Source organism: Centrocercus urophasianus, unplaced genomic scaffold (assembly GCF_019232065.1).
Source record: "Centrocercus urophasianus isolate 14NV4802_14NV808 unplaced genomic scaffold, USGS_Curo_1.0 seq_20, whole genome shotgun sequence".
Lineage (NCBI taxonomy): Eukaryota > Metazoa > Chordata > Aves > Galliformes > Phasianidae > Centrocercus > Centrocercus urophasianus.
The window spans coordinates 16,435,460-16,449,573 of NW_024884756.1; the positions used below are offsets into that span (position 1 = coordinate 16,435,460).

General features: G+C 47.8%; 2 protein-coding genes and 1 long non-coding RNA gene across 5 annotated transcripts in view; 2 read left to right on the forward strand and 1 right to left on the reverse strand.

The window, feature by feature from the left end:
* Positions 1-1,805: 1,805 nt before the first annotated feature.
* CHRNA1 (cholinergic receptor nicotinic alpha 1 subunit) lies at positions 1,806-8,234 on the forward strand. The gene is made up of 9 exons (XM_042822638.1): positions 1,806-1,845; positions 2,496-2,641; positions 2,763-2,807; positions 3,067-3,176; positions 3,295-3,490; positions 4,099-4,336; positions 5,363-5,586; positions 6,462-6,701; positions 8,103-8,234. The coding sequence occupies exons 1-9, from the start codon at positions 1,806-1,808 to the stop codon at positions 8,232-8,234; spliced, it is 1,371 nt and encodes a 456-aa protein (XP_042678572.1).
* On the reverse strand, positions 6,919-13,945 carry LOC122162360. 3 transcript variants are annotated; one of them, XR_006169524.1, is made up of 3 exons: positions 13,239-13,945; positions 11,439-12,749; positions 6,919-7,956 (listed from the first exon to the last, which is right to left on the reverse strand). It is a non-coding gene; the product is annotated as an uncharacterized LOC122162360 (long non-coding RNA). The 3 variants fall into 3 exon arrangements; XR_006169523.1 differs by having other exon boundaries at positions 11,439-11,595; positions 12,477-13,945; XR_006169522.1 differs by having other exon boundaries at positions 11,439-13,945.
* The window catches only part of WIPF1 (WAS/WASL interacting protein family member 1), a 53,071-nt gene continuing 48,815 nt past the window's right edge, over positions 9,859-14,114 (forward strand). Inside the window, exon 1 of the mRNA XM_042822634.1 lies at positions 9,859-10,067. The gene's annotated coding sequence lies outside the window, so the exon portion shown is untranslated. The remainder of the gene's footprint in view (positions 10,068-14,114) is intronic.

The window sequence follows — 14,114 nt, forward strand, 5'->3', positions numbered from 1 at the left end:
TTAATCCCAGCTGTGTGGTGGGGCTTCCCCAAAGCATCTGAAGGAAAGCTCTGAAGTCCAGCACGTGGCCAAAACGTGATGCCCCTCACAGGAGTTGAGCAAGCTGCCTGCTTTGTGTAGAGCTGGAAGTAACAGTCTGCCCTGCAGTTACTCCAGCAGAGAGCCAAACCTTTTTTAAAAATAGTGTGTTCAAACCTGTAAGTGTGAACACCTGGAGATGTCCCTTAGGGTAAGTGCTGCCTGCGGTCCCACTTGGGAGAACTGCTGTATGATGTGGGATGCGAGTAAGGTGATACTGGGCCAGGCCAGTGGTGCTGATGGAGTTACAGAAGATGATTGGTATTCTTTAGATTAACCTCAGCCCCACATCCCCCATTGCGGCCTGCAGGCTTGTGGCAGGGTGCCCATGGGCCGGCGCATTGCTGGCGGCGCTGCCGTGCCTGCAGCAGCTGCACATCGCCCTCCGCAATGGGATCAGGGACAATGGGAGCCGCAGGTGGAACTCAAGGCTGCAGCCATGGGGAGGTTTGATGTGAGGGTAAAATGTAAGCATGGAGGCTGGGTGTTGGTTAGTGGGAGGGAGTGTGAGAGGGGGAGGGATTTAAGAACAAAATACACATAAAAAAAGAAAATTAAAGCATCCATCATGGAGCAGCTGGCAGGCAGCACAGAGGACAGCTCTGAGAAATACAAATACAGCTGGTGTCACCCAGAGGCGAAGCTGGGAAAGCTTTATGTGGGAATGCTTTCTGAAAAGGGATGCTCAGGTCACCGTGTGTGGTGGGTATGGCCAGGCAGCCAGGCAGCAGCCCATCTCCAGAGAAGATATGAGGGAAGTGCAGAAGGATGGGCTGTGCAGTGCTCCCCAGGACGTGATTGCAGCCCCCGCGGCTCGTGGCTATGGGGTTTTTTGGCAGAGCTCCGTGCTGTATGTAACAGAATGAGACTCATTCACCCAACTGCCTTCTGCCCTTCTCCAGCCTATTTTACAAATGCCACCGAAGCCCTTTCTCTCTCTGGCTTCTCCTCTAGGTTTAAAGGCTGTACTCGCACCTCGTATGGTCTTTGTTGTTTTCTCCTGTGTCTTTTCCATACCGCCCTTTGACCAGAACTATGAGCAGCACTCAGGACATCATGGATTTGTGCACCTGCCCTGCCATGGAAGACAGTCTCATTTCCCTACCCTTTGCCTTTGCACAGCTCAGTAAGTCCAGAGGCATCTATGGGAAGGTTCTCCCTTTCACTGCAGTTATTTAGGTTAGCTTGCAGCTCTCATGACAGGGGCTCTACCCTGTGCCTCATAAGCACCCCAAGAGATTCTAGGTGATGGATATCTCTTGAACGTATTTATTCACTGCTCCAGAATTCCACCCATGAAGCAGAGGGAACAGCATCCCAGTGCCCGCACACAGCCGGTATGTGGTCAGGGTGCAGCAGGAACAGCAGCTGATCTGTTTGCCCTGGGAAAAAGGAAATCCCAAACTGGGCAAGCTGCTCCGGTCACAGAGTGATGTGTAGCCTTGTTCCCAGCTAGGGATGTCCGTTGTGTGGGTTTTTTTTTTAACCACAGCTCACAGTGCCGTTCAGAAAAAAAAAAGGCTTTTGGTGACCATTAGGAGCCATCTGAGCGGTGCAATGCATTGTGCTGCCATTCCACAGCCGATGCGGCGGCCCTCAGCTGTCACGGCTGGAACAGGTGGTGTAAGGCAATCCCTGGGCAGTCGTGCTCCCCGCCCCCCCGGGCCGACCTTAAAGGCGCTGTGTGCGCCCCGGCACGGCGGTGCTGAGAGGAGCGGGCTCAGGTGATGGAGCTCTGCCGTGTGCTGCTCCTGATCTTCTCCGCAGGTAAGTGGCACATTTTGGCAACTCCCTTGGGCTGGGTCCTCCCGCGGGTGTGGGACAAGGGCTTTGCATGGGTGTTAGTATGAAGGTGTGATCTGGGAGCAGCTACAATATTTCTACTTTCAGCCACCAGATACTTTGCAGTGAGGAGTTTGTTTTCATGTTTGCCATCTTTATGCCATGTGCAATTTACACTTGTTCAAAATTTATTGCAAGATGTGTGGGAGGCTCTATCAAATGTGGCTTGACGTGCAAAATCTCATCAGCTGTGTGTTGACAAGGACACACGGTTGTTTTGCAGCTGGTTGTGTTGTACCAGGATGATTCTCTGTAAATCGTTCTTTAGAAGAATAATGACCTTGTTCTATGATGCTAGACCCTTTTCACTAAATCCCAGAAGTGAACTGAACTCCTGCCCAGCCATCAGAAGGCAGCAGTGTGAGGGGCTTTGGTTGGACTAATGAAGCATAGCACAAAACCTGGTCTGGCTGCCACGTTGCTCTAACAGCATGGGGAGGGAAGCATGAATGACAAAGGGGCTTTGCAGAGAGCAGGATCTGGCTGGCCGCAGGTCTGCCTATGTGCAGCATGTCCCTGCGACAGCCCCGTGGTGCATCCCACCCCTCCCACTGATGCCATTTTGTTGCACACAGCCGGGCCGGCCCTGTGCTATGAGCATGAGACGCGCCTGGTCGACGACCTGTTCCGGGACTACAACAAGGTGGTGCGCCCTGTGGAGAATCACCGCGATGTCGTCGTCGTCACTGTCGGGCTGCAGCTCATTCAGCTCATCAATGTGGTAGGCAGTGGGCAGGCAGAGCCGCCGCTTTGCGTGCTATCACCAAATGGCGTCGTTCTCCTCCTTTAATCCCAATGCTTGCTTCTTGTGTTTCCTTTCTCTTTGTTTTTTTCCTTTCAAGGATGAAGTAAATCAGATTGTAACAACCAACGTACGCCTGAAGCAGGTAACCCTAAATATTGCTCCCATTCTTCCCACTCAAGTTAATGGGGACAGCCAGGTGTGAGCTACTTTTGGGGCACCCTGGACCAATTGGATTGAGTGTCTTAAACTGATATTTAATTTAGTGTGAGAACAAAAATGAGCTGGAGGGCCAAATAGGATGTGTTGATACTTTCCTGCACAAAGCAAGGAGGCAAGTGTCCCTAGGAAGTGTCAAGTAGCACTGGAAGAAGTTCTCAGCAGCTGCAATCCTCCCTTTGCAGCAATGGACAGACATCAACCTGAAGTGGAACCCAGATGACTATGGTGGCGTGAAACAAATCCGCATCCCATCAGATGACATCTGGCGCCCGGATCTTGTCCTTTACAACAAGTAAGCAGCAGGGAGCAGAGCTGGTGGGACCACAGCCTGGGCAGTGGCTGCTTTGCCTGCTCAGCCTGGCTGCCCTCAGGCCACCGGGCAGCTGCAACCATCCTTCTTCCTTCCGCAGTGCGGATGGTGATTTTGCCATTGTTAAATACACCAAGGTCCTTCTGGAACACACGGGAAAGATCACCTGGACACCTCCTGCTATCTTTAAAAGTTACTGTGAAATTATAGTCACATACTTCCCATTTGATCAGCAGAACTGTAGCATGAAGCTGGGAACGTGGACGTATGACGGTACAATGGTGGTTATCAACCCGGTAAGCAGTAGTTTGGTAATTGGGAAAAGCAGCAGAGACTTGGTATGTTTTTAGGCACTTCTCTGGTTTAAAAGGGAATATAATCTTGTTTGAAGAACAAGATACTACTAGTATAATGTAAAAGCTCCATTTGTAAGTGTCATACAAAATTGCCCAGTTTGACTTGTAAAATTCTATTTACACTTACTTCCCATGCTCCTTCTTCCCCAAACATTTTGCCTGCCTGTCCTTTTTACAACCTTATGCCACTGTTTCTGGTGGTGCCCATTCTGCTTTTGTTTTCCTTGTTGAGTGAGGGTGATTTTTCTCTGCTCCTGACTTTTCTTACTTTCTGCTTCCTAGGTATGTCTTCCATCTGTAAATATTTATGTGGTCTTTCCCGTTAGCAGAGTATCCCTAACTCCTTCTGTAAAATATTTAGTTGAACCTGGCTCAAGGGATGATGAAAGGAAAAATTACATAAGAATGGATGTTCAAGTCACAAAAACGCACAAAGCACGTCAGTGATTGCAAATTCTGTTCCTGAGAGATCACACCATGTGAGTTTGTTCAGAATGTCTAGTATGAATAATGCTTTGGCCTGTGGTGTTGTGTTTATTTGCTGTCAGGAGAGTGATCGCCCCGATCTGAGTAACTTCATGGAGAGTGGTGAGTGGGTGATGAAGGACTACCGTGGCTGGAAGCACTGGGTTTACTACGCCTGCTGCCCCGACACTCCCTACCTGGACATCACGTACCACTTCCTCATGCAGCGCCTGCCGCTCTACTTCATCGTCAACGTCATCATCCCCTGCCTGCTCTTCTCCTTTTTGACAGGGTTTGTTTTTTATCTACCCACAGATTCAGGTATGTGAGGTTAGTCATTCTACTGCCATAGAAATTGCTCTTCTAACAAGTTCTGGAGAAATTTGGAGTGCTTGCAGTCAGCAGCCAACTTGAAGGCCTGCATGTGCTAAACTGGTGCTTCAGCTCAAAACAACAGCTCTAAACATTCTGCAAATTAAACTGAAACTATTCACGTAGACAAATTGGCTGGATTTTCCATGGAAAACACTGGTTAACTATCCAGTTGACTAATGCAGAGCAAAGATTTGGCTAGCTGATGTTCTGATTTTGTCTCTCAGCCCAAAATGTTTGGATGTCAAACAGTACCTGAGCACACTGTGTTGGAGCAGAGACCTTGTGGTTAGTGCACACTTGCAAGCTCACTGACACAGAGTAATTCTGGCCTCTTCTGGCCTGCTTCATCTCTGCTGAGCAGCTCTGTTGCAGAAAGCTTGTGCTCCCTGCAACCATTTCCTATGCTTTATTCATTTTACATTGGCATCAGCTTTTCACCCTGCTTAATTGCATTGAACCTCTTCTGTGGAAGACCTCCACAGATTTTTGGTGGAGAACTTTACATGAAGTTGAAGCAGATAGGAAAAAAACTCTCTGCCTTCTGGTTCAGTTCTGATGCCCTACCTACTGAAAGCTGATCCCTGGCGCCAGATGCACATTTTGTCAGCTCACGTTGTGCTGAGGCAGCCAGCCCCAAGAGGCTATGGAGTCATTAACCAGGTGCATGCACCTCATCAATCAAATCCCACAGTCCACGGGGTGCTCCTGGCAAAGAAGCTTTTTGCACACACCACCTGTACGTCAGTCCAGTTGTACCTGGTGATTTCTACGCCAGTGCAGGTGTTGGTGGTGTGTGAGGGGCTCAGGTCTGGCCAGATTCAGTACTGTTTTGGGAGCTAGTAAAATAGGAGCATTCTGGATTCATGAAAAGCACATGTGTGTGAATAGCCATCGTCCACAAGCAAGCTTCTCAAACCAAGCACTGAATAATATCTACATACCCAGTGATGTTGTCTTCTTTTTGCATTGCAGGTGAGAAAATGACCCTCAGCATCTCTGTCTTGCTGTCACTGACTGTGTTCCTGCTGGTCATCGTGGAGCTGATTCCTTCTACCTCCAGTGCAGTGCCTCTGATAGGCAAATACATGTTGTTTACCATGGTGTTTGTCATCGCTTCCATCATTATCACTGTCATCGTCATCAACACCCACCACCGCTCTCCCAGCACTCACACCATGCCACACTGGGTCAGGAAGGTGAGCTCCAAGGCTTTGTGTTTCTTCTTTTCCACAGAGTAGCGTGTGTTTTGTTGGCGGATTTTCTCCTCAAGGTCAGCAAGTATTAAGGAATCATAGAATTCTGTCATAGAATTTCTTAGGTTGGATGGGACTTTAAGGATCACTGAGCTCCAATCCCCTGCCATGGGTAGGGTTGCCTCTCACCAAATCAGGCTGCCCAGGGCCTCATCCAACACAGGGAACACAGGGATTGGAACATCCACAGCCTGGCTGCTCCTTTATGTGACGAAACTGCCCACTGGATAGAGCCTTGCAGGGAATGGATGAGGCAATACAGGGGCAGCTGATGGTATAGAGAGAGGAAAGTAGGTCAGTTGGGCTCAAGTGATCTTACTGGTCTAATGATCTCTGTGACACTAGGACACTTCTGCCTGCCAGGGGACAGGCCCTTCAGGTCATGCAAATTGCATTGTAATAGCGAAGTCAAGCAAAAGCAGCTAAGAGACACCCCTCAAAGTGCATTGCCTAAACCAGGCCCCTAGGGTCTGTGTCCCAAGTTGGATGGGCTCAGTCAGCTGGCAGCAGTGTGAACCTGACCAGTGGTGGTACAGCCCAGATTTGTACGTATAGAATACACAGATAGGCAAAGCTGCTTTTGGAGAGCACAAGGCAGGCCATGGGGTGACCCTGCCTGCCCCAGGACATGAGGCAGACAAAAGCATGGTGTAAATGTGGCACATGGCATGACATACTCCAAAGTGGAATTTCTAGTGAGTCCAGGAGAGGAAGTTATCTGCGACTGGCATAGCTCCCCTCTGTTTATTGCAGAGCTGCATCTGCACAGCAGCCCCTCCAAGCAGGAGTATTCCTCTTCTGCCTCTTTTTTTTTCCAGATCTTTATTGACACAATCCCAAACATCATGTTTTTCTCTACAATGAAACGACCATCCAGGGATAAACTAGACAAGAAAATTTTTGCAGAAGATATTGATATTTCTGAAATTTCCGGGAAGCAAGGTCCTGTGCCAGTCAATTTCTACTCCCCACTTACCAAAAATCCAGATGTGAAAAACGCTATAGAGGGAATCAAATACATTGCGGAAACGATGAAGTCAGACCAAGAATCCAGTAATGTAAGGCATTCTTTGTGCATGATTCATTTCTTGCTCTCATACTGCTACATCTTTTTTTTTTTTTTTTTTTTTTTTTTCATTTACCCAGGCATCAAAAAAACACTCCAAATCTTGTTTTGGCTTTAGCAGGGGACAGTCTCCTGCCTGTGGTGTGGTCATTAAGGAGTAACAGATAATTGTCACAGGTGGTAAATGAATCTCAGTTTGAAAACAAGGAGAAAGAAAAGTGGTTTTCTTAACAGGGTGTGTGAAGCCACAGAGATGGCGCACAAGTAGCAAAGCAGTTTGTAAGCAGAACTGTAACCAGAACTGTAAGCAATTCCATAACACATTCCTCCTGTCCTCTGCTTGGGCATCTTCCCACAGGGATAAGTGGCCTTCCTTGCTTCTGAAAAGCCAGAAGGTAGCACAGCTGCAGAATTCAAACGTAGTTTTATTTGAGAAACCTGAAGTGTGACTTGCAGATAATAATTCCAGTTTTGATAAGGATTTGTGTCAATCCATGTATGCTACAAGCAGTCCCTGCAAGTGAGACAACACATCATGAGCTGCTGTGATTACTGACTTGTTCCACACTACAAGTCAAAGGAAGGATAAATGCGTGCAGAGTCACATATGGCAGTTTTCCACAGGAAAGCCTAGCTCTGCCTCCTCTGAGCACGTTCAGTGCAATTAACCCCCTCTTTCATTTCAATTTTTGCAGCTCGCACAGCTTTTAAATGGATAACTCAGGATCAGCTCTTCACCTTTCTTATTGCTGTTTAGCAGCGGATGCCCAGTGGTGACAGGCTGCAGGTGGGAAGGGACCTCTGTGGGACAATAATCCGGCCTCTCCTTCACCCAGGCAGAATTTACACCACAGTGTTTGTTCCTGTGGCCACGTTCCAGCAGCGTGTAAATGGCTCCGGTTGGAGTCTCATGTTCCCGGTGGCTCCTCTGCAGATCAAGTGCTACCTTCAGCAGGGCTGGCATGGTTTCAGTGCCTCTGGGCTCTGCTTCCTTCTGCGCATACAAGGAGGGTCTTCGGTTACTGGCAAGTGCTCCCATCGGAAGTGGAGCCAGCTGTTTGTGTCATCTAGACTTTACTGATATCACTTTCAGAGGATTTCAGAAGTCGCATTCCCAAAATAAATCAAAGGCCGTGGCTTCTGAAGGCTGTCACGGCATTGCCTTTGCTTACAAGTCACCTCAAAGCACTCCCGATTAGCAGTCTACTCCAGATGGATTCCAGCAGCTTCTTCCACTTGTGGTGCACCTAAGGCAAAAGTAGAGGGAGATTAGGGATGGGACGTGTTGGTACTTAGAGCAGAGTTACAGGGTGGAAATGTGCTCTGGCCCAATCATATTCGTAACAAATGCAGCTCTGCAGAAATCTTACTGTCTCCTTTCTTTCTTCTTCAGGCGGCTGATGAGTGGAAGTTTGTTGCAATGGTGCTCGATCATCTTCTCCTCGTAATATTTATGCTAGTCTGCATTATTGGAACATTAGCTGTATTTGCTGGTCGCCTTATTGAATTAAATCAGCAAGGATGAACATCAAATGGAAACTATTCACTGCCTGGGCTGGGACTGGAAAGCATCTTAACTGCTAAAACCTGGCCAGCCATAGAAGTTCCCCCGGGACCGAGCAGAGATACTAAAATGTGCTTAGCACTTCAGAGCTTCTGCTTGGTGCTGTTTCACTGCCAAAATGACACGCTTGCTCTACTGCTAGGCTGAATGGCTGTCAGCCAGATTTGGGTCCATTTTACCATTTATTAGGAATGTTAACATGTTAATAAGACCATCTGACTTTGTTATCCACAAATATGATTCTAGTGACATCAATAGCAGTAATATGTTCTATCTGAGCTGCAAATCTGTATTCAGCTTTAGAGCAGCTTTCAAGCTGGTTTCAATATCTGCTCTGTGGTTTTTGTACTGGCAGTGCCACAAATGCTTCTTGTAACACAGGCTGTAGCCAGCAGAAGTGTCTCAAGCTCCTTGGTAAAGCATCTGATTTCTGTGTACAAATCAGAAGTGATCGACTCTCGTGTGTCAATCTGCAATCTCTTAACTTGCAGAACTCTTGATCCAGCACAGAGGGAATGTTCCTTGTTGTGAAATGGATCCACTGCTGTTTCTTGCTGTGCAGGCCCAGGGTAAAGGACACGTTGAAGATTTTTCACCCTTCTTTATCATTGAGCTCTCTCTGTGGCCACACAACTGTCATGCAGACTGAGAGCAAGCCTACCTCAGTGTCCCTCTTCACACTGAGTGATGAGCATTGCGAGCAAGTTTTGCCTTTGGGGGTGCTCAGTACGATAACTTAACCGCACCTCTGCTCCCTGAAAAGCACCTCCTGCCCTGCTGGAATGCATTATGAGCAGCAGGCCGGCACGGCACAGCACTGCAACGATCGCTTCCGATGCAAGTGCGTATGACGAAAGGATCGGACCTCCCCCCATATCCGCCCATTCAACCGAGCTTCCTTCAAACGTTGAGCAGCAGCTCACTCTAGTGGCAAAAGCGGGTAGTTGCTTTCGCCCAAAAACTTCTGATACTGCAATGGTGGTGGTTGTTTTTTTTTGTTGTTGTTGTTGGGGTTTTTTTTGTTTTTTTTTTTTTTTTTAGTAAATAAGACTAAAAGTTTTTAGTCAACCCAAGGAACAAGCCTATGTCTGTTTCACTAGTACAGTGTAGAAGTTCGAGTAGTTCTGCCTATTATTCTTAAAAACAGATAAGCACAAATGAAGCAAATGATACAAATCACCCATCTTTCCAAGCTCGCTGTTCAAACCAGGACTACTCTGCTGTCAATTGCTATGTGTTTAATAAAATAACATGTTTTATGTTTGTGCTCTACAAGAATGTGTCGTGTCTGTAGAGGTCAGGCATTTGAAACCCTCTGTGGGGGAAATCAGGCGGTTGAGTAACATTTCTGTTCGTGCGTAGGGCAGCTTGGGAATGTTTTGCTGAACTGCAGTCCTCACCAAAACACTTTGTGCAGGTCGGTCAACCACTTGTAGCACTCTGCTCTCTTGTAGCACTCTGCTTGGCTCTTTGGGTTTTGACTTTGGTAATCTTTGCCTCCCTGGATGATCATTAACGTAAACAATGGCTGGAGATGCATGCTGAGGTAAACCCCTGCTGACAGATGGAGAGCTTGCTGCAGCTCTGCTTAATTTCAGTGAAGCTTCCTTCCAGCCCTTGGATGAAGCTATGGAGCTCACCAGCTTGTCAGGAGCTGAGCTGCAGTGTAGCAGTGCCTGTGATGCTGCTTATGTTGGGAGATGGTGATTGGTACTGAAGTGGCAGGACAATCCTTTTAGGGGAACCTATGGTTGAATTTTGGATTTAAAAACAAACAAGTAACAAGATCTGTGGGTAAGTAGCTGCATTACCTCTGTTAGGTTTCCTTGAGGCAACCCTTTGGGTAGTGGTCTCAAAATTCCATCTGTGTGAGTGTGTGCTCACCACTCTAGCTCTGGCTCCCTCTACGCACAGCTAGCTGCCATGTTGTAGTCATTTCCTTTCCCTTCCTCAAAGAAACTTCAGAAATTACTTATGTAAAATTTTACATATTACCTATGTGAAAATTTTTATTTGTGATAGTTTGTTCTGTCTTAGAGGCACAGTAAACCTCCTGCCTTCCTATCACACAGTCTTGATGAACTGGGCATGTCTCAAAGGTGTGGCACTGAGGGGAAACAGCAAATACTTTCTCTTCCTGGGTAGCAGAATCTGTCTCCTGCCTCTCCGTGCAGCCAGTCCTCCAAACATCAACAGGGCACCCCAGGGGGAAGTTTACATGCACCTTTTTTTTTTTTTTTGCTTTGAATACTCAGATTGTGCAAGCCACCTTTCATGTTTGTTCTATCTCACCTTCATGATAACATTTCTCTTAGGTATCACTGATAGCCTCTGTTATTAATATCCATCTACTGAAACACCCTTACCCGCATGCAGTCTGTCTTGTCTGCTACTGTCCTTTTCAAGTGTCAGCATGCCTATGTATCTGTTGGAACAGTACATTTGGAGCTTGTAGATGGGCTGTCTCAGCCGCTGTCAAAGCTAATTTGCCATTTATGCTTAAGTACATGTTGTCTGACAACTTCTCATTTGCAGCACTGTAGCCTCTCCCTGCCCCTGTAGCACTGCGCTGTAGGCTCTTCCACTTGAGTCTCACCAGAGCTCCAGGCAGGGGGCCCTGGGCACCACCTGGGCAATCACATGTGTTGCTCTGCTGCCCCATGGCCCAACAAGCAAATTTAAATTTCAGATCTGAGCTTCAACTAGCAATTCTACTGATATGTGGCTTCACTGATTGTGACATTTCTCTAGTAAGTGCAAGAAGTAATGCCATCCAAGCGCTGTGGCATTGCACTGAGCAGCCCCAGTTTAGCTGAAGGTTGGTGTTACCTTCTCCCTCTTTTAGCTGCCAGTTTCCTGCTGCTAGAAGTGGTTTTGTTCACTTAGATCTTGTGGATAGCACCCTATTTATAGCCTTAATAGAATGGCTCTCTGGAACATCTCCATCTTCTTAACTCTGATTCTCTTTCCAATTTTTTAACGGTTTGGCAATTAACTTTCCCCTTCGCATCCCTTTAGCTGACCTTCAACTACTCTCTACTGTATCATCGACAATTCGCCCTCCGAGCTGCAGTCATCCCAAATTTCTTTCCCCTTTTGTACTTGCACAGCTTGGGAGACTTGACTCTTCTGAGGGGGTTAGTTGAATTTTTAGAAGTCCATTACCTTGTACTGGTTCCAAGGGAGTAATTTCACCTCTGCATGAGTCCGTAATCAGAACGGGCTGCGGCTCTCTATCGGCACCAGGCAGATGAGTCAAATGTGGTGGCCTTGTTCTGTCTGTTCAGCCAGCTGCATCTTGGCTGCTCAAAGCATAACTGAGCTGTTAACAGAGCAAACAGAAAAATGACATTTCCCAAACTCTAAATGCTTGATTGTGAGCAGGCATCTGCCAGATCTGATCATTCCCCCCACACTTACACTTCGGGTTCTGCTACCTCTTTGCAGTCTGAGAGTTTTTAAGCAAAGGGATTATTTATTTTTTCAGGCCACCGTAAGAGAATGTAAGTACTTGTTTTCCTGCAGGCTGTGAGCTGCTGCCAGCCCCCTCGCTGCAGCCCTCTCCCCATGAGAGCAGTGTGAGTTTCACCAGCACGCTGACTCAGCAGTTCCTGTTTCCACAGCTGAAGCAAACCACAGGGGCAGGGGACAGCAGGGTGAGAGCATGACGTAGGCCTGCAGAATGCAGAACATTGTGCTGCTGTTGGGTGAAGGACATATCCTACAGCCCTGGAAAGTTTGCTTTCTTGTATGGTGGCGTATGAGATGTTGCCTTTGAAGTCATCAGCAGTTTGGCACATCAGAAATGTTTGTGAGAGCAGCCACTTTTAAAAGTTTGCTGTATGCTGTCTCAGTTACATACCTTGTGTTTTTATATGCTAACTAGGGCTGGATAAAGTCTAGCACTACATCCAGGCTCCTGGGCTGTCAATTCCTCCCCACTTAATTTTGTTCCCTCCCTGAAAAATGGTTGTTGTGTGTTTTGTCCTCATTGTGAAACTGGAGCAAAGTCTCCCAGGCTTCTCTCATGAATGAGGTTTAGATACAGGCTTGCAAGAGAGCTCTGGAGCACCTTCCCCTTTCTGGAAATCAAGTCTCAGCTACAGGCAATCACACCCTGCTTTGCAAAAGATTCTCTAAACAATCACCCTTCAGTTCCTGCTGAAGGATAAAGGGCAGGCATGACTATGGAGAGCAACCAACCTGCATGGATTCATTCCTCAGGGCCCTGCTGAGTCCAGCTGGGCTGCAGGGGCTACCTGCAGTGCATGTGATGGAGCTGAGCAAGGATGGGGGCAGGTTCATATGTTACCGCAGTGCATGCCAGGCTGACCAGTGATCAAGACTGCAGAGGAGCTCCTTGGTTATGGCAGCAGTGTGAGGACCAATCACTTGGTGGGCTCCACAAAAGGAGAGGACACTGTCCTTCAAGGGCTGTTACTATGTCCCTCACTCCTGTGCAGATCTTCTTCATAGCTGGCAAATAAGCACATCTGGGTGAGCTCTTCTTTTATATCCCTTACAAAGCTTGGAATAAACACATCAATGATATTTCTTTACTACCTAGCCAAAAGGAAACTGCTTGCCTGTACGTGACTTCAGAACTGTTTTCAGCTAACCAATGACCCGAATGCAGGATGCAGCATTTAGGAACCCCATGTGGATTTGTGAGCCCCTTTGGAGAACTTTAGGTCTGTGTTTCCATAAAGGCAGTAAGCGTAGACTACCTGCAGCTTTCCCATTTGTGAGCTCCATAATTTTTGCTTGCAAACTAATCTAGGTCACGTACCTAGGGCAAAGGAGGGTAGAGGAAAAAGATAAAATCACAGTACCTGTTTTTTTGTCTTGTAGTGCCCCAAGCATGCAATGACACAAAAACAAAGACATGACCTACATAAAAGGCTGGCAGTGTTTGAAGTCTTACACCAAATGCAAATCAGCAACGATTTGGTGAGCACATCTCACCTTAACACTGTCTTTGCACCTTGTAATCTCTTGGTCAAAAACAAAAAGCAGATCGTAAGAGGTTGGCTCAGCATGCAGATTGCTCAGGCTTTGACCTTGCTGGAACATATTGCAACAGAGAAATTAAGAACAAACTCCAGTTTTTCAGGACACCTGTCCATAATATCCTGTTTTAGACAGCGGTGTTATGCAGCTGCTGAACTGAACTGTGGTCATGCAAGGGCTAAATAAAAACCATGAAATGCCTCCAAGATGTGAAAGGCATGCAGGATGAGTAATGGCTCCAGCAGGCACCCACAGCTACACAGCTACAGTCCTGCTGCCATGCAGAATACACCCCTATCCCTGAGCTGCTCCATCGCCTATGCTTTGCTCATTTTTTTCATTCAAGAGTTCAGCACTGCACCCAAAGACATTAACAGAAGTTTTCTTTCTAGTTCAGTCACACTTAGAAGGAATAGGAAGCAGCCTCTATCACTTGCCTGGCAAATCCATTTCTGTGTGAGTTAATTGAGATAAGAAGCACAGATCCCTTTGAGGGCATCATGCGGAGAGAAGTAATTGACCTTCCCACACCTCTGCATACTGCAGGTCTTACTAGGGATGCAGCAAGTACCTCTATTCACTGTTCAATGACTCCTGCACTCCTCTGCCCGTCCCTGCCGTGCCGCGGCCGCTCCCCAGCCTCGCCGATCGCCATCAGGGCGGCAGGGCACCGCGGGAGGCGACAGGGGCAGCTGCGACTAGCGCTCGGCCCCCACTCCGGGGAGCCCGCAGCGCCGGCTGCCTCGCAGCCCTTTCCCCGTCCCCGCGCACCCGGCTCCGGCCTGCCCGCCGCCCTCCCGCTCTCCGTCCGGGGCCGGGGCCATGTGCAGC

Excerpts from the sequence above, each read along its gene's own strand:
- CHRNA1 (XM_042822638.1), top strand. The coding sequence starts at position 1,806 with ATGGAGCTCTGCCGTGTGCTGCTCCTGATCTTCTCCGCAG. Across the intron at positions 2,642-2,762 it reads TCATTCAGCTCATCAATGTG|GATGAAGTAAATCAGATTGT; the intron begins GTAGGCAGTGGG and ends TTTCCTTTCAAG. Across the intron at positions 2,808-3,066 it reads CCAACGTACGCCTGAAGCAG|CAATGGACAGACATCAACCT; the intron begins GTAACCCTAAAT and ends CTCCCTTTGCAG.